At 34.7% G+C, this 18,787-nt stretch overlaps 1 protein-coding gene across 1 annotated transcript in view; it reads right to left on the bottom strand.

Annotated features, from left to right (window-relative positions):
- Nucleotides 1–18,787, bottom strand: part of nck2b (NCK adaptor protein 2b) — a 63,127-nt gene that overhangs the window by 24,639 nt on the left and 19,701 nt on the right. The window contains 1 exon segment of the mRNA XM_051112865.1: nucleotides 3,163–3,404. Within this exon segment, the coding sequence (XP_050968822.1) occupies nucleotides 3,163–3,388 (226 nt within the window). The 5' untranslated portion in view covers nucleotides 3,389–3,404.

The following is an 18,787-nucleotide window of genomic DNA, read 5'->3' as shown; positions in this document are numbered from 1 at the left end:
TCTGTAATAGTTGCATACGAGTCCCTCAGTTGTCCTCAGCGTAAAATGATGGATCTCGAAAAAAACACAGTCATTGTTTGGAAAGGGTTCAAATACACAAAAATGGTGAAAAACCAAAGAATCATTCAGGTAACAACACAGTATTAAGAATCAAGCGTATGTAAACTTTTGAATGGGGTCATTTTTATAAATTCAGCTATTATTTTCTCTAGTGGAACATATGTAAACATCTTTAATGTGAAATATCTTATTAAGATCAGTTCTAAATAAAAAAATAACATGCATGTTGTATGATCTCTCTTATTTTGGTAAAATAATGAACATTTTGCAGATTCTGCAAGGTGTATGTACACTTTTGACTTCAACTGTATGAACTGTATACAATGAAGTCTTGGGTGACATTTTATTACAATGAACAGGCTCTACTCCAAATCTCATTTTAAACAGTTAATGTTCTTGTTCAGAGAAGGTCTTCCAAATACCAAATAAACCACAAGCCAACCAGGAGCAATCAAAACAGCGACTTAAACAGAAACAGTGAAACAGAGTCTCACTGCAGAGATTCTCGCCCTCCATCCTCCCATTTCCTGTCTTCGACTCCATGCAGAGATTCATGTGTCAGTAATTAAGCATAACATGTAATGTGCTTTCCTAAGGAAAGTGGGGGAGCGAAGAAAAGGATGTTCTAGAGAGGTTAAGGTCAAAGGGTTAGTGAGCTGGGGCCCATTTACCCTGACAGGGAAGGGGTGGTGCAGTGTGTTTGTGTATGTGTATGGACATCTTGTAAATAGCTGTCAGCAGGAAAGCAAAATGGAGTGGAGGATCCTAATTGCTCTGCCTGTCTCTGAAAGTGATGACTGTGCACTCAACAAACATCTCTGTGTTGGTGTAGATGTCTTGATGGCTGCCAAATCCCACACCTGAATTCTCTGAATTCTACCTGTGTAAGTATAGAAAGCCATATGTGCTACCAGACAAATGTCTTTAATGTTCAACAATGCTGCATCCATTTGATTACAAATACAGTAAAAACAGTATAATTGTGAAAAAGTATTACAAAAAAAGAGCAGTTATTTTTAAATATATTTTAAAAGATAATTGATTCTTATGATGGCAAAGTTGAATTTGCAGCAGCACTTTCTCCTATCGTCAATGTCACATGAGACCTTCAGAAATTATTCTAATATGCTGACTTCGTGCTCAAGAAACATTTTGTATTTTATCAATTTGGAAAACAATTTTTTTGAAAAAAATATTTAGTACTTATGCATTTGATTTAGCACAGATGCACTTGATTATGTTACAAAAGATTTCCGTTTTAAATGTTCTTTTGAACTTTCTCGAATATTCCCAAGAATGTTTCTTGACCATCAGATCAGCATATTAGAATGATTTCAAAAGGATCATATGACAATGAAGACTAAATTAATTACTGCTGAAAACTTGGCTTTGCCATCACAGGAATAAATTATATTTTAAATTATATTAAAATAGAAAACAGTTATTTTCATTTGTAATAATATCTCACAGTATTGCAGTTTTACTGTATTTCAGGTCAAATAAATATTAAAATAACAAACATTAAAAATCTTAATGATTCCAAACGTCTGAGCAGTAGTGTGCATAAGCCTTAAAATATAAATTAAACACAATAGTCTTTCTGCTTCAATTTAACTTAGCCATGAAATGTGCTCACTTAAACCACCATGTAGTTGATAGAAAGATTAAACAGGATATCGAGGAAAAAAACGCAACTGCCATTAGCACGGCTCATTTCCTACCATCTGCATATTAACTGCCTTTAGCTTGTTCATCCCAGGTGGTTAAACCATAAGTGTGACACAGAAGAATCTCAAACCACAATAACAACAATAACCAACCATGCTACTATAAAAACAAAACCGCTGTGTGGAACAAAGCATCATGAGTGAGGTTTCTCTTGGGGTGTAAGTCAGAATTTGACACCTCACAATCAACGTGATTCTACAAATGGTAGCATAACAGCTCTGTGGCAAACCATGGGCCCATTAAACACAAAGGTCAAAAAGAAGTCAAAACTGTATGATCACTACTGGAAGTTCTGGGACACATTAGTCTCCACTTCACAGCCAGGAGAGTTGAGGCTGACCCCTCTTAACATACACACATTTAATATGCCCCAAGACGTCGCTGATCGATCGGTTCACCTCTCTCCCCTGTGTGATTAACGGCTGGGAAACTAATTAGGTTTTACAATGAAAGCCTTTAAATTAGTGCTTCCTGCTTACACACCCTTCATGTTGAATGTGCTTTTTGCATTTCTGAAGGCTTTGAATTTCTCACATGAAAATAGGGAATAAGTCATATCAGAGGAACTGAACTAACCTGAATGATCATAATGAATAAAAAAAACCCTTCAAATAAAAAAAAAAAAAAAAATCTCTCTCTCTCTCTCTGTGTGTGTGTGTGTGTGTGTGTGTGTGTGTGCACCTGGTATTCATCACGTTATGGGGACCAAATGTCCCCACAAGGATAGTAATACCAGTAAATTTTGACCTTGTGGGGACATTTGTGAGGTCCCCATGAGGAAACAGACTTATAAATCATGCAGAATGAGTTTTTTTGAGAAAGTAAAAGTGTGCACAGTCTCCTGTGAGGGCTAGGTTTAGGTGTAGGGTAGGTGTAGGGTGATAGAAAATACGGTTTGTACAGTATAAAAACCATTACGCCTATGCAATGTCCCCATAAAACATGTAAACCCAACATGTGTGTGTGTGTGTGTGTGTGTGTGTGTATTTATTTATTTACATTTATATTTATATTAGGCAGTTTGGAATATTCTTTCAAATATTCTTTTCAATCCCTAGAGCTTATTAATATTTGAAAAAGTCATGTGGTGAAACCAATACACAGAAACAAACAAAACAGGAAATGATATCATCATGAAAACCCCTGGAGACTCATGACTGCTTTTCAAGGTCAATAAATCTCTTAAAATGTTAGCCTTTTCATAAGGTTAGTTGATATTTCTAATGATGATGATGATGATTATTATTAGTATTATTAGTATTTTAGAACTTCTGTGGACATTCTTATTTGTTTCAGGATATTACAAAATCTTACACATCCACCACCCTGACAATACTGGATAACCCTTTTTAATAGAAAATACAAGTCTCTTACCAAGTGTATCTTTGAGATTTTTCACCAGAGAGCCTTTCTTTAGACTGTTCTTGCGTTCGACGTAATTGGAAGGAACATAGCCTGTTCTGTTGGATGCATTTCGTACTCGCCACCATGTTTTTGAGTCATCCAGGAGCCACAAACGCTCATTTTTCCTAATGTCAAGTTCCTGGTCTTGCTGTGCCGTATAGTCCCACTTGGCAATAACAATCGCCTCCTCTGACATCTTTCATGGAGTCCCTCTGCAATATAAATAAAAGAAGAAATTAGAATTCTCGTCTATCCCAAAAGACAAAGTACAAAAAAGTGCGTACATGCCATAAAAACAGCAGATTGTTAGGAGTCAATCCGAATAAGTTTTTTTTAATAGGCTAAAGGTGATCGTGGGCTCCTGAAAACCAATGTAGATAGTCTTCTTCTTGTAAAAACTAGCATGCAGCTCTGCTCTGGACAGGATATCTCCAGATGCTGAGCAGCAACCGCAGCAGTGACGGGACGGATCAAGAGCCCAGCTAGCCTGGAGGTAAAGCTGGTTTCTGAACAACCAGCTCTAAATGTGTGAGTCTCTCTCTCTCTCTCTCTCTCTCAAGCTCCTTCTTGCTCTCTCCGTCTCTCGCACACACAACACAAGGGCTACATTTGCACACTCCCCACTAACAGCAGCCTTGGCCCTCAAACAGCTTTTAAAGCCTCCCCTTTTCACCTTCCCATCTTAAAAAGAGTCAATTATTCAGCAGATACACTGAAGGAGACAGAAAGAGAGACAGATATTGAAAGAAAAGAAGAAAGCGAATCGTGTCTCAGAATCATATAATGAATTAATTAAACAGACCCATGTGAACTTACTGAGCAAACAACATAATGAGCTGGCTGAACAAATAAAAATGCAAAAAACAAGAAACAAGAAAACTTTCACTCATCTTCGGAACAGAAATTAAGATATTTTTGATGAAATCTGAGAGGTTTCTGACCTGACATAGACAGCTACGGAACTACTGTTTAAAGAGCAGGTCATTTGGGTTCTTTGCACTTTGTAACATAGCTATCCTTAAACGTAGCAGTCTGCAAAGTTGTTAATCAAAAAAGTGCATGATAAAGAAAGATACGTCTCTCAAAAGAGAGTAGATTTTGAATCAGCTTAACGAGTCATCATATTTTCGAATCTTCTGCCCGTAGCCTGTGTTAGGGAGATAACACGTAACATTTTAATTATATTTTGCTAAAACGAATGAAATGACTCGGAAAAAGATTTGTTCATTTTGCTGAACAAGACTCAAAGGTCACTACAGTTTAGCAGCCGAACTTTAGCTTTAGCTGAACTTTAACGATTCGCTTGCATTGTACAGAAAGACTAAAATCACAACAGACTTGGCCATCTGACCAATCAGAGCAGAGTAGGCTTGTGGAAGGGAGGGGTTTACAGACCTTGAGCTCAGAACTGCTTCACACGAACTGTTTCGAAATGATTGTGAAATTACTCTAATAATGAACATCCTGAGAAGAGAACAAATTTTAGAATAAAATCATTCTTTTTGTTTTCTTTGCTCACAAAATGTATTAGCATTCAAAGTTACAGTTGAATCACTGATGTCACAAGGACTATTTTATTGATGTCCATACAACTTTTTTGGGCTTTGAACATGGTAGTTGCATTGCTGTCTATGCAGGCTCAGAAAGCTCTCAGATTTCATCAAAAATATCTTAATTTGTGTTCCGAAGATGAACAAAGGTCTTACAGGTTTGGTACGATAATGACAGAATTTTCATTTTTGGGTAAACTATCCCTTTAAGAACATAAACCACAAAATATATACCATAAAATTCTCTCCACTGACTATTAAAGGAGAAATTCACTTCCAGAACAAAAAATTTAAGTTTACAGATAATTTACTCACCCCCTTTCATCCAAGATGTTAATGTCTGTCTTTCTTCAGTCATAAAGAAATTGTTTTTTTAAGGAAATAATTTCAAGAATGTTCTCCATATAGTCTTCTATGGTGCCCCCGAGTTTGAACTTCCAAAATGCTGTTTAAATGCAGCCTCAAAGGGCTCTAAATGACCCCAGCTGAGAAATAAGGGTCTTATCTAGCAAAACGATCAGTTAGTTTCTAAAAAAAAAAAAAAAAAAAAAAAAAAAAAAAAAAAAACAATTTATATACTTTTTAACCTCAAATGCTCATCTTGTCCAGCTCTGCGTGAACTCTGTGTATTCCAGGTTCATGACAGTCGAAAAACTCCCATGTCATTCAACTTCAAAACCGCTCTACATCGCTGTTTTACCTTTTTTATAAAGGGTGTTTGACAACCTTGCGTGTTCACTTTGTAAACCCTGGGTCGATACTTCTGCAGCAGGATGATTTTGAAGTTGGAGGAGAAAATGAGATGGGAGTTTTTCGATATACCCTAACTGTATTGACCCGGAATGCACAAAGTTCACACAGAGCTAAACAAGACGAGCATTTGAGCTTAAAAAGTATATAAATTATATATATTTTTTTAGACAATAACTGATTGATTTAGAGCCCTTTAAAGCTGCATTTAAACTGCATTTTGGAAGTTCAAACCCGTGGACACCATTGAAGTCCACTATATAAAGAAAACTTCTGAAATGTTTGCCTCAAAAAAACAGTTTCTTTATGACTGAAGAAGACATGAACATCTTGGATGACAAGGGGGTGAATAAATTATCTGTACATTTTTGTTTCAGAAGTGAACTTCTCATTTAAGTAGCAAATCATGCTTACAAGAAGCAAATCCTGCTGAAGTCATGGTCCATGACTTCACTATAAGCCTATTGGCCCAAACTTCCTCTTTCAATAAAACACACAAACACTCAACATAAATCAGTGCTTGTTTAGCTATTTTATGTGGTCTTTAAAACAAGCGCTCATATAAGGCATTCCCTGAATCCTCTGTGTGTGTGTTCGTGAGTGTGAGTAAGAGTGTGAGGTAGTGTGTCAGTGAAAGAGGTTTATTGGACTATGATGGTGCTGTGACAGTGCTGCTTCCAGCTCCAGGGATACTCAGTATGTTGCAGTCCAATCACTTTGACAGCTGCCACACACAAACGCACATGCAGGCTGAGTGCCAGCCAGCAGGGAAGAGCGAACACTTCACGATACTGTACACAAACAGTGGCCACTTCATCGTTACACAGCCCCCTGCTCACTTTATCAGTGACAGCAGGCTACCTCATTCACACCGCAAGCACAGAATGATGAAAAGCAAGTGTGTTTAAATGGCAGGCTGCCCGTATCGCCCAACAAATCAGAGTTTTTTTTTTTTTTTTTTTGTTTAACCACTCTTAGATTCAGATCCAAAATGACAGCTTACAAAAGGCACCAAGCCTCAGGTATGGCTATAAACGGCTACTTTAGAACTTTAAGACCAAACACAGCAGTCATCATCCGAAACTGCTGCCAGATCTCCATGTTCCACTCTCTCCCGTCCCCAGTGGAGTAGGGAAACCTGTCAACTCCCAGATAAAGCTGTCACAAGTTTCAACACCGGCTGATACAATTACAATGACTGCCTGACGGCCAGCATTTCAGCGAGGGATAAAATCTCCTCTTTAATAAACATGCAGGTCTCCTCCTAGATCTTTCCGTTCCTTGTGAGGTGTTGAAAGAGAAACTCACTGTGAGTGCAGAGGGGAAATATTTATTGTTCGTTCCGACACTCACCTGTCAAACTAGAGACAGTCATGATAAAATCCTTCTTAACACAAGGGGTCTGGGTAAACAGAGGACATTCAGTGCTTACAATGAAACATTATATCCCTGTTACTTAACCATGGTGCTAAGCTTATTCAGCCACATTGTTTAAATTCATAATCTGGTTATGCAACAAGATTACGCATCCAAAATCCAATTTCTAAAAGCATTCATATTGAGGTGGAGTGGTTAAAAATCAATCTCCACTACCACTAAATATAGCACTAATGACTGACTAAGAAGGGCAGGGCTAAGCACATGATTTCAAATGATAGTAACATGACCATGACCATCAGTTAACACACATGCTTCAGACACATGATTCAGTGAATCATGACTGAATCTATTGAATAATCTCTGTCATTATTACTAGGAAGTGCATTTGTGGCTAGACGTATGCGTCATCTTTTCTTTCTTTCTTTTTTCTTTTTAAATAAAAAAACAAAACAGAGTTGTATACAAACATTTAAAGTGAACATACGGCAGATTTTATATCTTTTTTTTAAATACGTAATTATATTTCTACCCCAATTCATTGTTGAAATATAAACATTTAAATGATGGCTGTAATAAAGACTTGCTTTTCATTACATATTTATTCAAGCATACATAAATAATAAAGACATGACTAACAGGTTAAATAAAAATGAATATAATTATATTCAAAGGACTCTGACTTAAAAGTGTTAGTTCACCCTAAAATGAAAACTCTGTCATTAATTACTCACCCTTATGTCATTCTAAAGCCGTAAGACCTTTGTTCATCTTCAGAACACAAATTATAGATATACATCTATAGATATACAGATATAAAGATATTTTTTGATGAAATCCGAGAGCATAGACTGCAAAGCAACTACCAAGGCCAAGCAAGGTATTAAAGACATTGTTATAATATTCCATGTGACATCAGTGGTTCAATCTTAATTTTATAAAGCTACAAGAATCCTTTTTTTTTGTGCAAAGAAAACAAAAGTAACAAATTTATTCAACAATTCACAAGTTCACCCTTACATCTAATCTGGTTGAGTAAACAGTAAGCATATTTTGGCGTGCTGTCTTGGGGGAGGGCTCTGAGCTCAGAATATGGCCCAAACCCAGAGAACTCCCCCATCCCAGATATGGGAAGAGGTAAGTTGGCTGTGTGCATATATGACTGCTAGTTCGGATGATCAGCTAGACGTGTTGCACCTGTGCCGAATTGGTCGATTATCTGATTGTGCTCCTCCCAAACTTTGTCATTCAAACATCATTTTCTTCTCTTCTGTGTCTTACTACCTTTTTGAGCCTCAAACGTGATAGCTGCATTGTGGTCTATAGAGGGTCAGAAAGCTCTCTGATTTAATCAAAAACATCTTAATTTGTGTTCTGAAGAGGAACAAAGGTCTTACAGGTTTGGAACGACATGAGGGTGAGTAAATGACAGAATTTTCATTTTTGTGTAAACTAACCTTTTAAAGGTTGCAAAGGTCAAATCAAGCGTTGTTATAGTAACATTTGTACAAAACGTTTGTTAACATAATGCTTGTACAAAAACAATTTCGGCTAAAACCAAAAATTTAATTCCAGCCAAATATATTTTCTGTGCATCACTGTTGCATCATGCTAGTATTTTCCTAATTTATCCAGTAGCAGAGCAAGAGATGCTACTAGAGCTTTGGTTTCAATCTCATTTTCAGCAGATGTCCCTCAAAGTAGCAGCTGGAAGATGAAATCAGTTGAACAACTCAAGAGCACTTGAATTTCCTCTAACAAAAGAGTGTGCCAATCCCAGAGCTTCAGAAATCAAAGAAGCTCTTCAACAAAGGACCTTGGCATCTCTTTTTTTCTTTAAACACCTGTTCTTGTGTCAATGCCTTCACTGTATACAACTGTTAAACACACAGTAAAGTACTTTACCTTGAACTGTGAAATATATAATGTGAAAAGAAATTAAAAGATGGAAGAATAAAATGAGATTAAGCTACAAGAGAGGGAGAGAGTTTCACTGTCCTGATCCATTTGGTTAGTAACTGTGGAGTGTGTATTGAATAGCAGCCAAATTTTGTTTTAGAAGAGAGAGTGGGGGAAATATACAAAGAAAGATGTTTTTCAGATGCTGTCAGATTTCTTTCTACATCTGCAATACTCTCACACATCTAATAACACAGTAATCCAGCTCACCATCTTCATCTCCACTGCTACTATTTTAAACATCAATTTAATGCTCTCAATCTCTTTATCTCTCTATGACAGGAAGTACAAAAGGACTGAACAGAGCTGTGATTAGAAGCTACAACTGAGGTCAAAAGTTTACATCTCCTTTCAGAATCATTAAAAATGTTAATTATTTTTAAATTACATATAGTCTACAAGAGAAAATAATAGTTGAATTTATAAAAATTACCTGCTTCAAAAGTTTACATCCCCTTGATTTTAAATACTGTATTCTTACCTGAATGATCCACAGCTGTGTTTTTTAGTAATAGTTGTTTATGAGTCCCTTGTTTGTCCTGAACAGTTAAACTGCCTGCTGTTCTTCAGAAAAATCCTTCAGGCCCCACAAGTTTTCCAGCATGTTTGTGAATCTGAACCCGTTCCAACAATGACCGTATGATTTTGAGATCAATCTTTTGACACTGAGGGACTCATATGCAACTATTACAGAAGGTTCAAACGCTCACTGATGCTCCAGAAGGAAAAGATGCTTTAAGAGCCAGGGGGTGTAAACTTTTGAACAGATGTGTATATTTTTCTTATTTTCCCTAAATATCATATTTTTTTCATTTAGTACTGCCCTTCAGAGGCTACAGAAGATACGTACATGTTGCCCAGAAGACAAAATAAGTTAAATTTACCCTGATCTTTAAGTCATTTTTATAAAATCAACTATTACTTTCTCTTGTGGACTATATGTAAACATTTTTATGTGAAATATCTTATTCAGGTCAGTACTAAATAAACATTTTGTATGATCCCTCTTATTTTGGTAAAATAATTAATTTTTAATGATTCTGAAAGGGGGGTGTAAACTTTTGACCTCAACTGTATGGTTACTATAAATAAATAAATAAATAAATAAATAAATAAATATCAGGAGACTATACCAATGAAATTTTTAAAAACAACTCTGATATCAGAGCAACCTAATATAAACATTATATAAAACAGTTTACAGAATATAAAAACACTAGGTATTAAAAGTTTGGGGTTAGCAAAATTAAGGCTGCATTTATTTAATCAAATATTCAGTAACACTAAAAGTGTAAAATATTGTTACAACTAAAAAAAATAAATAAATAAATAAAAAGCGTACTATTCAAATACATTTAAAAAAAGAATAAATTTTTTTAATATAGAATTTTTTGTAACAATGTCTATTATTATATTATATTATATTATATTATATTATATTATATTATATTATATTATATTATATTATATTATATTATATTATATTGTATTATATTATATGTGACCCTTGACCACAAAAACAGTCATAAGGGTCAATAAAGAGGCTTTCCATTGATGTATGGCTTCTGATACACTTACAGTAGGAAATTCACAAAATATCTTTATGGAACATGATTTTTGGCATAAAAGAAAAATCGATAATTTGACCTATACAATGTATTTTTACCTACTGCTGCAAATATACCCAAGCTAAATAAAACTGGTTTTGTGGTCCTGGGTCACTTATTATATTATAATAAAAAATACAAACAAATGTAGTCTTCTAATATCAATTAAATAAATATGTTTTTCCAAGTAGTAATTAAGTGAACGGTGAGTAAAAAAGAACCAAAATAAATTAAGGGCAGTGGTTTAGTGTTTTTCTTGTTAATGCTGTTTAAGACATTTTAAAAATCATAAAACATAACAGACAGCAGCAGAGTATTAGTATAAACCTAATTTTACACTGAAAGGGCCACTGCACAGATTAGATATTTTGAAACATTTTAATATTTTTGGTCCCGTCTGGCTGCATTACCTCAAGGCATAAGCCACTGTGTTTACATTAATACCTCATCCAGAAAAGTGTTGCTCAAAAGTTTTGCAACTAGCACACTTGATTATTCATGCGTATATGTACACATGGCTGTGTTCAAAAATAACCGCCAACCTGTGAGACAACACTGGAGTACTGAGACTACTAAAACCACCAGTACTAAAGCACTAAGTACTAAACAGAACTAAAAATAAAGAATAAAGAGTTTCAAGTTTCAAGATATTAAATGTAGTCTATTTAACACACTGACAGGTGTGCTGTGTAACATTTGCTTTGTGCTTGTTAAGGACATGTATGCACATGTTGGTAGGTGATGACAATAATTTGCATAAATGTTGCATTATGAGTTGTGTAGGAGAAGAATAGTAACCAGGTCAGTGGGAAAGTAAGAAATAAGAAGAGAAGGGGAACTTGTTGTGGATTTTTGGCAGTAGTACTTAATTCTCACTGCAGCCAGTTGTGTGTGTTTATGAGAGTTTGACCTTTTTATTCATATGTGTATTTGTGTGTTAATGACTGTAACTTGTATCTCTGGATACTTTTCAGCATTCAGGCAGTCAAGTTGAACCATGTGACTGCACACTCTCGTAACCCAGTTTCTGGGAAAATCTTGACCCTGAGGGGAAAAAGGGATCAAGAGAGAGGAAAACAGAGAAAGGAGGGAGAAAACGAGGCCACATGGGCCAGCTGTGACACACAGGAAGTCAAAAAGTGACCTTAAAGTTAGAGTTCACCCAAGAATGAAAATTCAGTCATGCTTTACTCACCCTTATATTGTTGACAACCCGTATCACTTCCTTTTTTCCATGCAACACGAAAGATGGTGTTCTAAAACATGCTCAGGTTACTCTTAACCCAAGCGAATGAGGACTTAGGGCTGTCAAGCTCTTAAAACAGAAAAAGCTATAAAAGTAGTTTGCAAGACTTGTGGGTTACATTCCGAGTCTTTTAAAACCAATATCTTTGTGTAAGAAACAGTCTGAACTTTAAAAAAAATTATTCAATAAAAAAAATCTTCACACTTGGCCACAAAACCTGACATAAGGGTCAGTTTTTTTTACATAAATAAAAATCAAAAAAATAAAAACATTGAGAAAATCGCCTTTAAACTTGTCCAAATGAAGTTCATAGCAATGCATATTTCTAATTAAAAATTAAGTGCTGATATATTTACATTAGGAAATTTACTAAATATCTTCATGGAACATGATATTTACTTAATATCCTAATGATTTTTGGCATAATAGAAAACTTGATCATTTTGACCCATACAATGTATTGTTGGCTATTGCTACAAACATACCTGTGCTACTTACGACTGGTTTTGTGGTCCAGGGTCACATATTATGAAATATTACCACAATTTAAATAAAGTTGCTGCTTAATATTTTTGTGGAAACAGTGATACCTTTTTCAGGATTCTTTGATTCAGTTTAAAATAACAGCATTTACTTTAAATAGAAGCCTTATTTAGCAATATGAACATCTGAAGTCATGTTTGATTAGTGTGTCCTTCCTGAATAAAAATATGAATTTCTTTGTTTGATAGCCTTAGTGTTGCTTTTTCTGTATATAAAAGAGCAGCATGAACATTCTTTAAAACATCTACTTTCTTGTTCTGTGGATTAAAATAATCGTATAGAAAACGACGACAACAATTTTCATTCTTGGGTGAACTATCCTAGGAAAGTGGGGTAGAGAAAGAGAGAGATTAGCCAGTATATTTGGCTCAGCACTGCAGTTTTCCTTGTTAGCAGAAAGGAAAATTTGACTCTACATCATGTCAAATAAATGGAAAAAGATGATAGCTAGAAGCATTTTCCCTGCTCTCCAATATTCACTGTCAACACTATCATTTCAGCTACCAAGTGCAGCCTGTTTGCACAAACACAAAAGATAAAACAGAAGAAATTACCACTGGCAAGATCCATATCTTTGACAAACACAAGCTGGATCACTCTTTGTCCTGACACATTATCACAGCTGAGGGTGAAGACAGATGAGGCTTAATATCACATTTAAAGAGCACAACAGCACAATTTGGGGTGAGAGAGTCAAATGAGCTGTAAACATCCTATTCTGTTTTCAAGCCTAATATGACAACACCATCACACTGAGATTTCCTTCTTTAAAATCTATGTATTGCCTTGGTTTGGTTTTCATACATCACGCCCACAGACCATCCGCACCATGCTCACTAACCATGATGCATATGGCACAACAAAGTGTAAATGTTTTTTTGAAGCAGAATGTCTAATTCGGACTGCCTGACATGCACAGGTTTTCACAACAAAGCCTTCAAACTAAATTTCTAGGACTAAAGCAATGAGGACTTTGTTGAATTTAAATAATGTAAATAAATGTAACGTAAAGTAAGTATTTTTCAGTCTTTCGGATTACTACTGTTTCATTGTGCTTTATTCTCTTTCAACAGTAACTGATATAAATTGTTGTAAAAAGTCATGTCTGATTTGATTTAATGGTGATTAGTTAAAAAAACGCAAATATAACACCTGCAAATATAATTATTATATATGGGTCACTGATATATAAGGACTTTCGAAAGGCCAGTTTTAAAATACAAAAAATAATATCTGTTGTAATTGTTCAAACATTAAGAATGTTCTGTACACAAATTCAGATTAAAATGTAAAAATGAACTGATCGCAGTGTTTTTCCATCTCAATGAATTGGCCATAGCCTGAAAAAAAAAAAAAAAAAAAAAGTGTGATGCGACCATGATTTATATTAAAACTAATTCATTTCCTTAACAGGCTTAACATTTTTTTTAGATGTTCTCAGTAACTAAAGTGTTTAGAAAAAGTATTTGCATTTAGTTTTACGTTTTTGTAAATAATGGTCTAATATTTTTTGTTTTATGATTTCAGAGTTGCCTTCTTAAATGTAGTTAGCAGACTTATTTTTCCTGTTAATTGCATAAGTGATAAAAACATTATAAAAATACCATTCACTTAAGCATGCTGTAGCAGTGAGTCATATTTCAACCACACAAATGAGATACATTTAATTTTTATTTTAACACAGCTATTTTTATTACTGGTCGCACCACATGAGGAGTGGTCGGTCCAAATGACACAAAGGCCTTATATATCATTAAAAATCTATTTAAAGAGACATTGGTTAAAATTGCAGCATGTGGCCTTAATGTGGGTCTTAGTGACGGGTCAATTAAGAGTAGCGGGAGGTTGCTGGCTCAGGTTTTGAGATGAAATCATAAACATTTTTTACAGTAGAAAATTAAATCCGGAGTTTGTGCTGGACTGCAGAGTCAGAATGAACTTGCTGCCTATGGCGAGCATTTATTTTACTTTGCTTGGCAGTGGAATCTGGTAAAAGAGATTAAAATAGTTATTAATAAATAAATAATAAATTACTAATAAATGCATAATTACCAAACTAAAATTATTTGCTCTAAATTAATTTTTTGCATCTGAAATGACCCAAATTGCATACAAATCTTGCAAATGATTCTAAAATAAAGTATTTTATGTATGTAATCCATCAATTGAAAATAAAAGCACAAAAATATGGGACATATATCTATAATGGAAAACACTCTCGAGTGGTTGCACCACATGATATCTCAAAGTTAAAGTTGGCCACCTAAACAAAACAAGCCAGCTTCCCACAGAAGATCACTACGACATTTATTAAAAAAAAAAAAAAAATATATATATAATAAAAATAATTATAATATATTATATATATTATAATTATATATTATAATATATATATATATATATATATATATTGTTGTAGAAATAATTTTATATATATATATATATATAATATATTATATATATATATATATATATATATATATATATATATATTGTTGTAGAAATAACTTAATATTCATTGGTTTTGTTTTTTTGTTTTTTGTTTTTTTGAGGTCATACAACATCCACAATATCCAAATGTGGTAGCTACATACCAGCTGTTAAAAGTTTTCTTTTTTTTTTTTTTTTTTTTTTTTTTCAAATCTGAAAGATAGTTACAAACCTGCTTGATGCTTCCATGGGTAACCGGCAATTTGCTATATGATGCAAAGCCCTATCTTTGAATGGATTTGAACATAAAATACAAAATGGTATCTGTAAATGGTTTCTTGATGGTCGCACCACATGATATTTCATAAAATGGAAATCATCGGACAGAGTTTGTTTGTATATTATGACGGAAATATAAATACAAATGCTTTGCAATTTTATACATGATTGGAAATCATGCCAAATAGTACAAAAAAATAATCAGAATAAATTTAGGGTAATTTCAAAGACATTTCTAAAACAACAGTTATGCCCAGACAGTTGCACCACATGATATTTTGACACTTTGAATAACATAAAAATGACAAATAACTAATCTTTTTTTGAAAAGTTAAAGTGGGTCCATAATTAGGAGAGATACTTCATATATATGGTATCTTTTCAATGCATTTAAACTGTATTTTAACAGGAAAAACGCAATCGGACAAAAAATGTAGGCGTCACGTCATTGACCCATATTTAATGCTTTAATGTGTAATATAATTTTTAGGATTAACGATTTGGGGCATTAATTAGATTTTTTTTATTTAATTATGTATGCAATTGCAGTGTAAAAACTCACTTTTTTCATAACTAAACTCGTATTTATCATTCCAAACATTTGCTGCTGTGTGAAAGTAGCTTAGTTGAGAAATCACTGGTCTCTCACCCTGACTTTTTCTGTTTCACTGCATCGTCTCTCTCTGTCACTGTTCTCTTTCCAAATTCCCACGGTTTTAATGCACAAGGGATGTTAAATCTGTTTCCCCAGTTTAATACTTGACTGCCAATCTGGTAGTTCATACCGCAGATCCCAAAAGGTCCAGCAGCAGCATCTTGGCGCCAAATGTCGTTCCCATCCTGATCTATCATGCAGGTGCAGACAACAGCCTCACGGCACTGTTACACTAACAAGAAACTAAAAAGTTAACAAATTTGATTGACACCTTAATACCATCCAGAACACTCAGAGCAGGAAGGAAGAGAGAACTTTAAATCTGTCATAGTTTTAGCAACAGCACCAGAGGGAAAATAACTGATGTGGAACTGAGACCATGATGTACTTGGCATTCAGGTCACAAACAGCTGTCAAGAATCAATTTTCTGTTTGTCTGCTGCCTCTAATGCTTTGTTGCATTCATAGCTGGATATGGGATGTTGCTAATTGAAATAAACGCATTTCATTGCTTGAAGATCAGATGATAAAGCATAACTGCTGATTATTATTATTTATTTTTCAGTTTTAATGTTTGTTTTTGTTGTTGTTTTGAAAATTTTTGAAAATTACAGTAATCAAAAAGCATAACTGAAATTATTTCCTTGGATTCTTCTTGGATTCTCTGTTCTCAGTTTTAATTTTTCTGAATTCATCAAAACCAAATCACAAAGAAATTTGTGACAAAAACATATCGGCACATTAAACACCACAAACAATCCTTTTTGTTTTTACGTCAACGATAAGTTGAAAAACAGGTTTGCCATTCACTATAAAAAGATTTGTTACAAACGAAAGTATAAAGCCAGGACTCTTTTTAAAGACAGCAGCACAATATTCATTTGCCGCTCATTTGCATCTTTTGCTTCCAGTAAAACTGTAATAGTGATGTTGTTATTCGTTAATCACACAGGAGGGCACTGGTATCTTATTAGTGTAAAAACAAAGACATAAATCACTTTAAGACAGTTTGTCCTGTACTCTATGAAGCAACAAGCTACAAAAACACTGTGAGAAGTGACCATTCAGAGTTATTTTCCTATTTCCTATCGACTCCTTTGAGGATGTATGATATTAACAACAGCTCTGAATTTGAGAGATGTTGTTGATAGAGTGAGAGAAACCAGGAGGTACAGTAAGGACATGCAAGGAAGTTAAAGAAAAAAAAAAAAAAACATAACGACACAAAAGTAAAAAGGACGGTGGAGACAATGACTGGTCTTGACATCAGGGCCTGGTTTACATCTCTTTCTGTTTCAGTCACTCTTTTCCACAGCTTTGAAGTGAAGTTCCTCAGAAGTGTCTTGTTAAAATAGACGCTCCCTAAATGTTCAACATTTCAGACCAACCAGTGAGCAACTTCCCTTCTCTCTCTCGCTCACTGATCATTACAGTGGAACACTCCAACCAAATGGTGTTTGTAACAATTAATTTATCCATCACTAAATGCTTTTAATCCAAAACTACTAAATTCCAGGATTACGAATGCAAGCTAAAATCCTATGAATCAACCTGGGTTGACACGCCTTGCTTGAGGGCAAAAAAAGTGAAAGAGGGTCTAAGTAAATCTACATTTCTTGTAAACATTTGTCAGTTAATATTTTAAGTGAATGAATCACTCTCATTCTAAAAAGCCTCTCCCTTTTAAGAACATGACTACTTTTCTGCCTTTATAGAATGGCAATAGCATGAGATATAGTACTTCTTGACCAAACTGAATAAACTGTGACATCTCGATGCAAAGGAGAATTTGTTAACCAACTGAATATTCGTTAAAAAAGAGAAATGCTGTGGAAAACCTACAAACCTACAAACCTACACACACACACACACACACACACACATATATATACACATACACACACATGTATATATACACATACATATTAGAGATGCACGATATTGGATTTTTGAAGATATCTTTCGTTTCATTTTGGCCGATGCCGATACCCATACCGATACATATCCTTTTGTTTGGAAACAATAAAAAGCATACCTGGAATACACCACATACTGTATTATATACCGACTAATAAATTACAGAATGTTTAGCAAACACTGAGGAATCAAATAAATAAAAAAAATAAAAGAAAGCCTCCATAGCCTGAGGCAAACGGAAAGATGACAAGCTTTTCAAAATGAAAGTAAAATTAAACTGACTGACCGTGACAGTGCTTGCAGTGCTTGTTTTTTTGCACACGAATACCAACATGTTCATCTTGTCTGGTTTACGAAGCGGTCTTTTACTTGAAAACCAAATCCTGGGTCCGCCGTTGTTTCCTCAATATATGCTTCATTTTCGCGCTCCTGCAGAAGCAGCAAATACAAACCAGGATCTATACACGAAGCGCTCACACCAAAAGCACCTCTTCGCGTGATCAACGTGGAAAGTAATAGAAATTTAGTCACTAATTCATGTTTAATCATAATTTCCACAAATAGGCTAATTGTTTCATATGCTGCACTGCGCTTTGACAGGGCTGCGGGACACGAACAGGACATAATTTATGACTACAACTCGTTAATTCGTTCCTACGATTTATTCATTTATTAATTTGTAAAATAAGGGAACGAATTAATAAGTCGTATGAACGAATTCTTAATTCACTGCCACGAAATCTTTTATTTCCCACCCGCCATGTTTACCACAGTAAGAAATACGAAAACATGGATTAAAAGTGAATTACAAGAAAATATACCTGCGAAATTAAAGGGTGAGATGATGAGGATTTGGGAGAATAAACTATAAATATTATTTATAGTTCGTGGAAATGTGTAACCTACCAGCAAAACAGAACACATAGCCGCGTATTGCTTTAAATCTATGGGCTCCAACGGCATGAATCCAATCATGGTCGCTATGTATAACATTTGCCTGCTAATCAATTATTTATTTTTAAAAAGAAGGCTTTGTACCTCCTTTGTGTCATAATACTCACGTAAAAATGTTCGTATGAGCAACGGTGTGTTGTGCCTTAGCGCCGCCAGTGAAAGAGGTTCACTGGCCGCGCGCCGTAAATACTTTTGGGATCAGTTTATTTTAAATGCTGATCATGTCAATTGCAAACATTGCGACTGTGTTTCAAAATACAACAACGAGCACCGTGAAAGCATTTAAAAAGGCGCATTCAACGGTCTAGTGACTGGTATATGGAACACC

This window comes from Labeo rohita, chromosome 6 (genome assembly GCF_022985175.1).
Source record: "Labeo rohita strain BAU-BD-2019 chromosome 6, IGBB_LRoh.1.0, whole genome shotgun sequence".
In the NCBI taxonomy this organism is placed as follows: domain Eukaryota; kingdom Metazoa; phylum Chordata; class Actinopteri; order Cypriniformes; family Cyprinidae; genus Labeo; species Labeo rohita.
The sequence above is the reverse complement of the archived record's forward strand: the minus strand, read 5'-3'. Positions and strand labels throughout refer to the sequence as shown.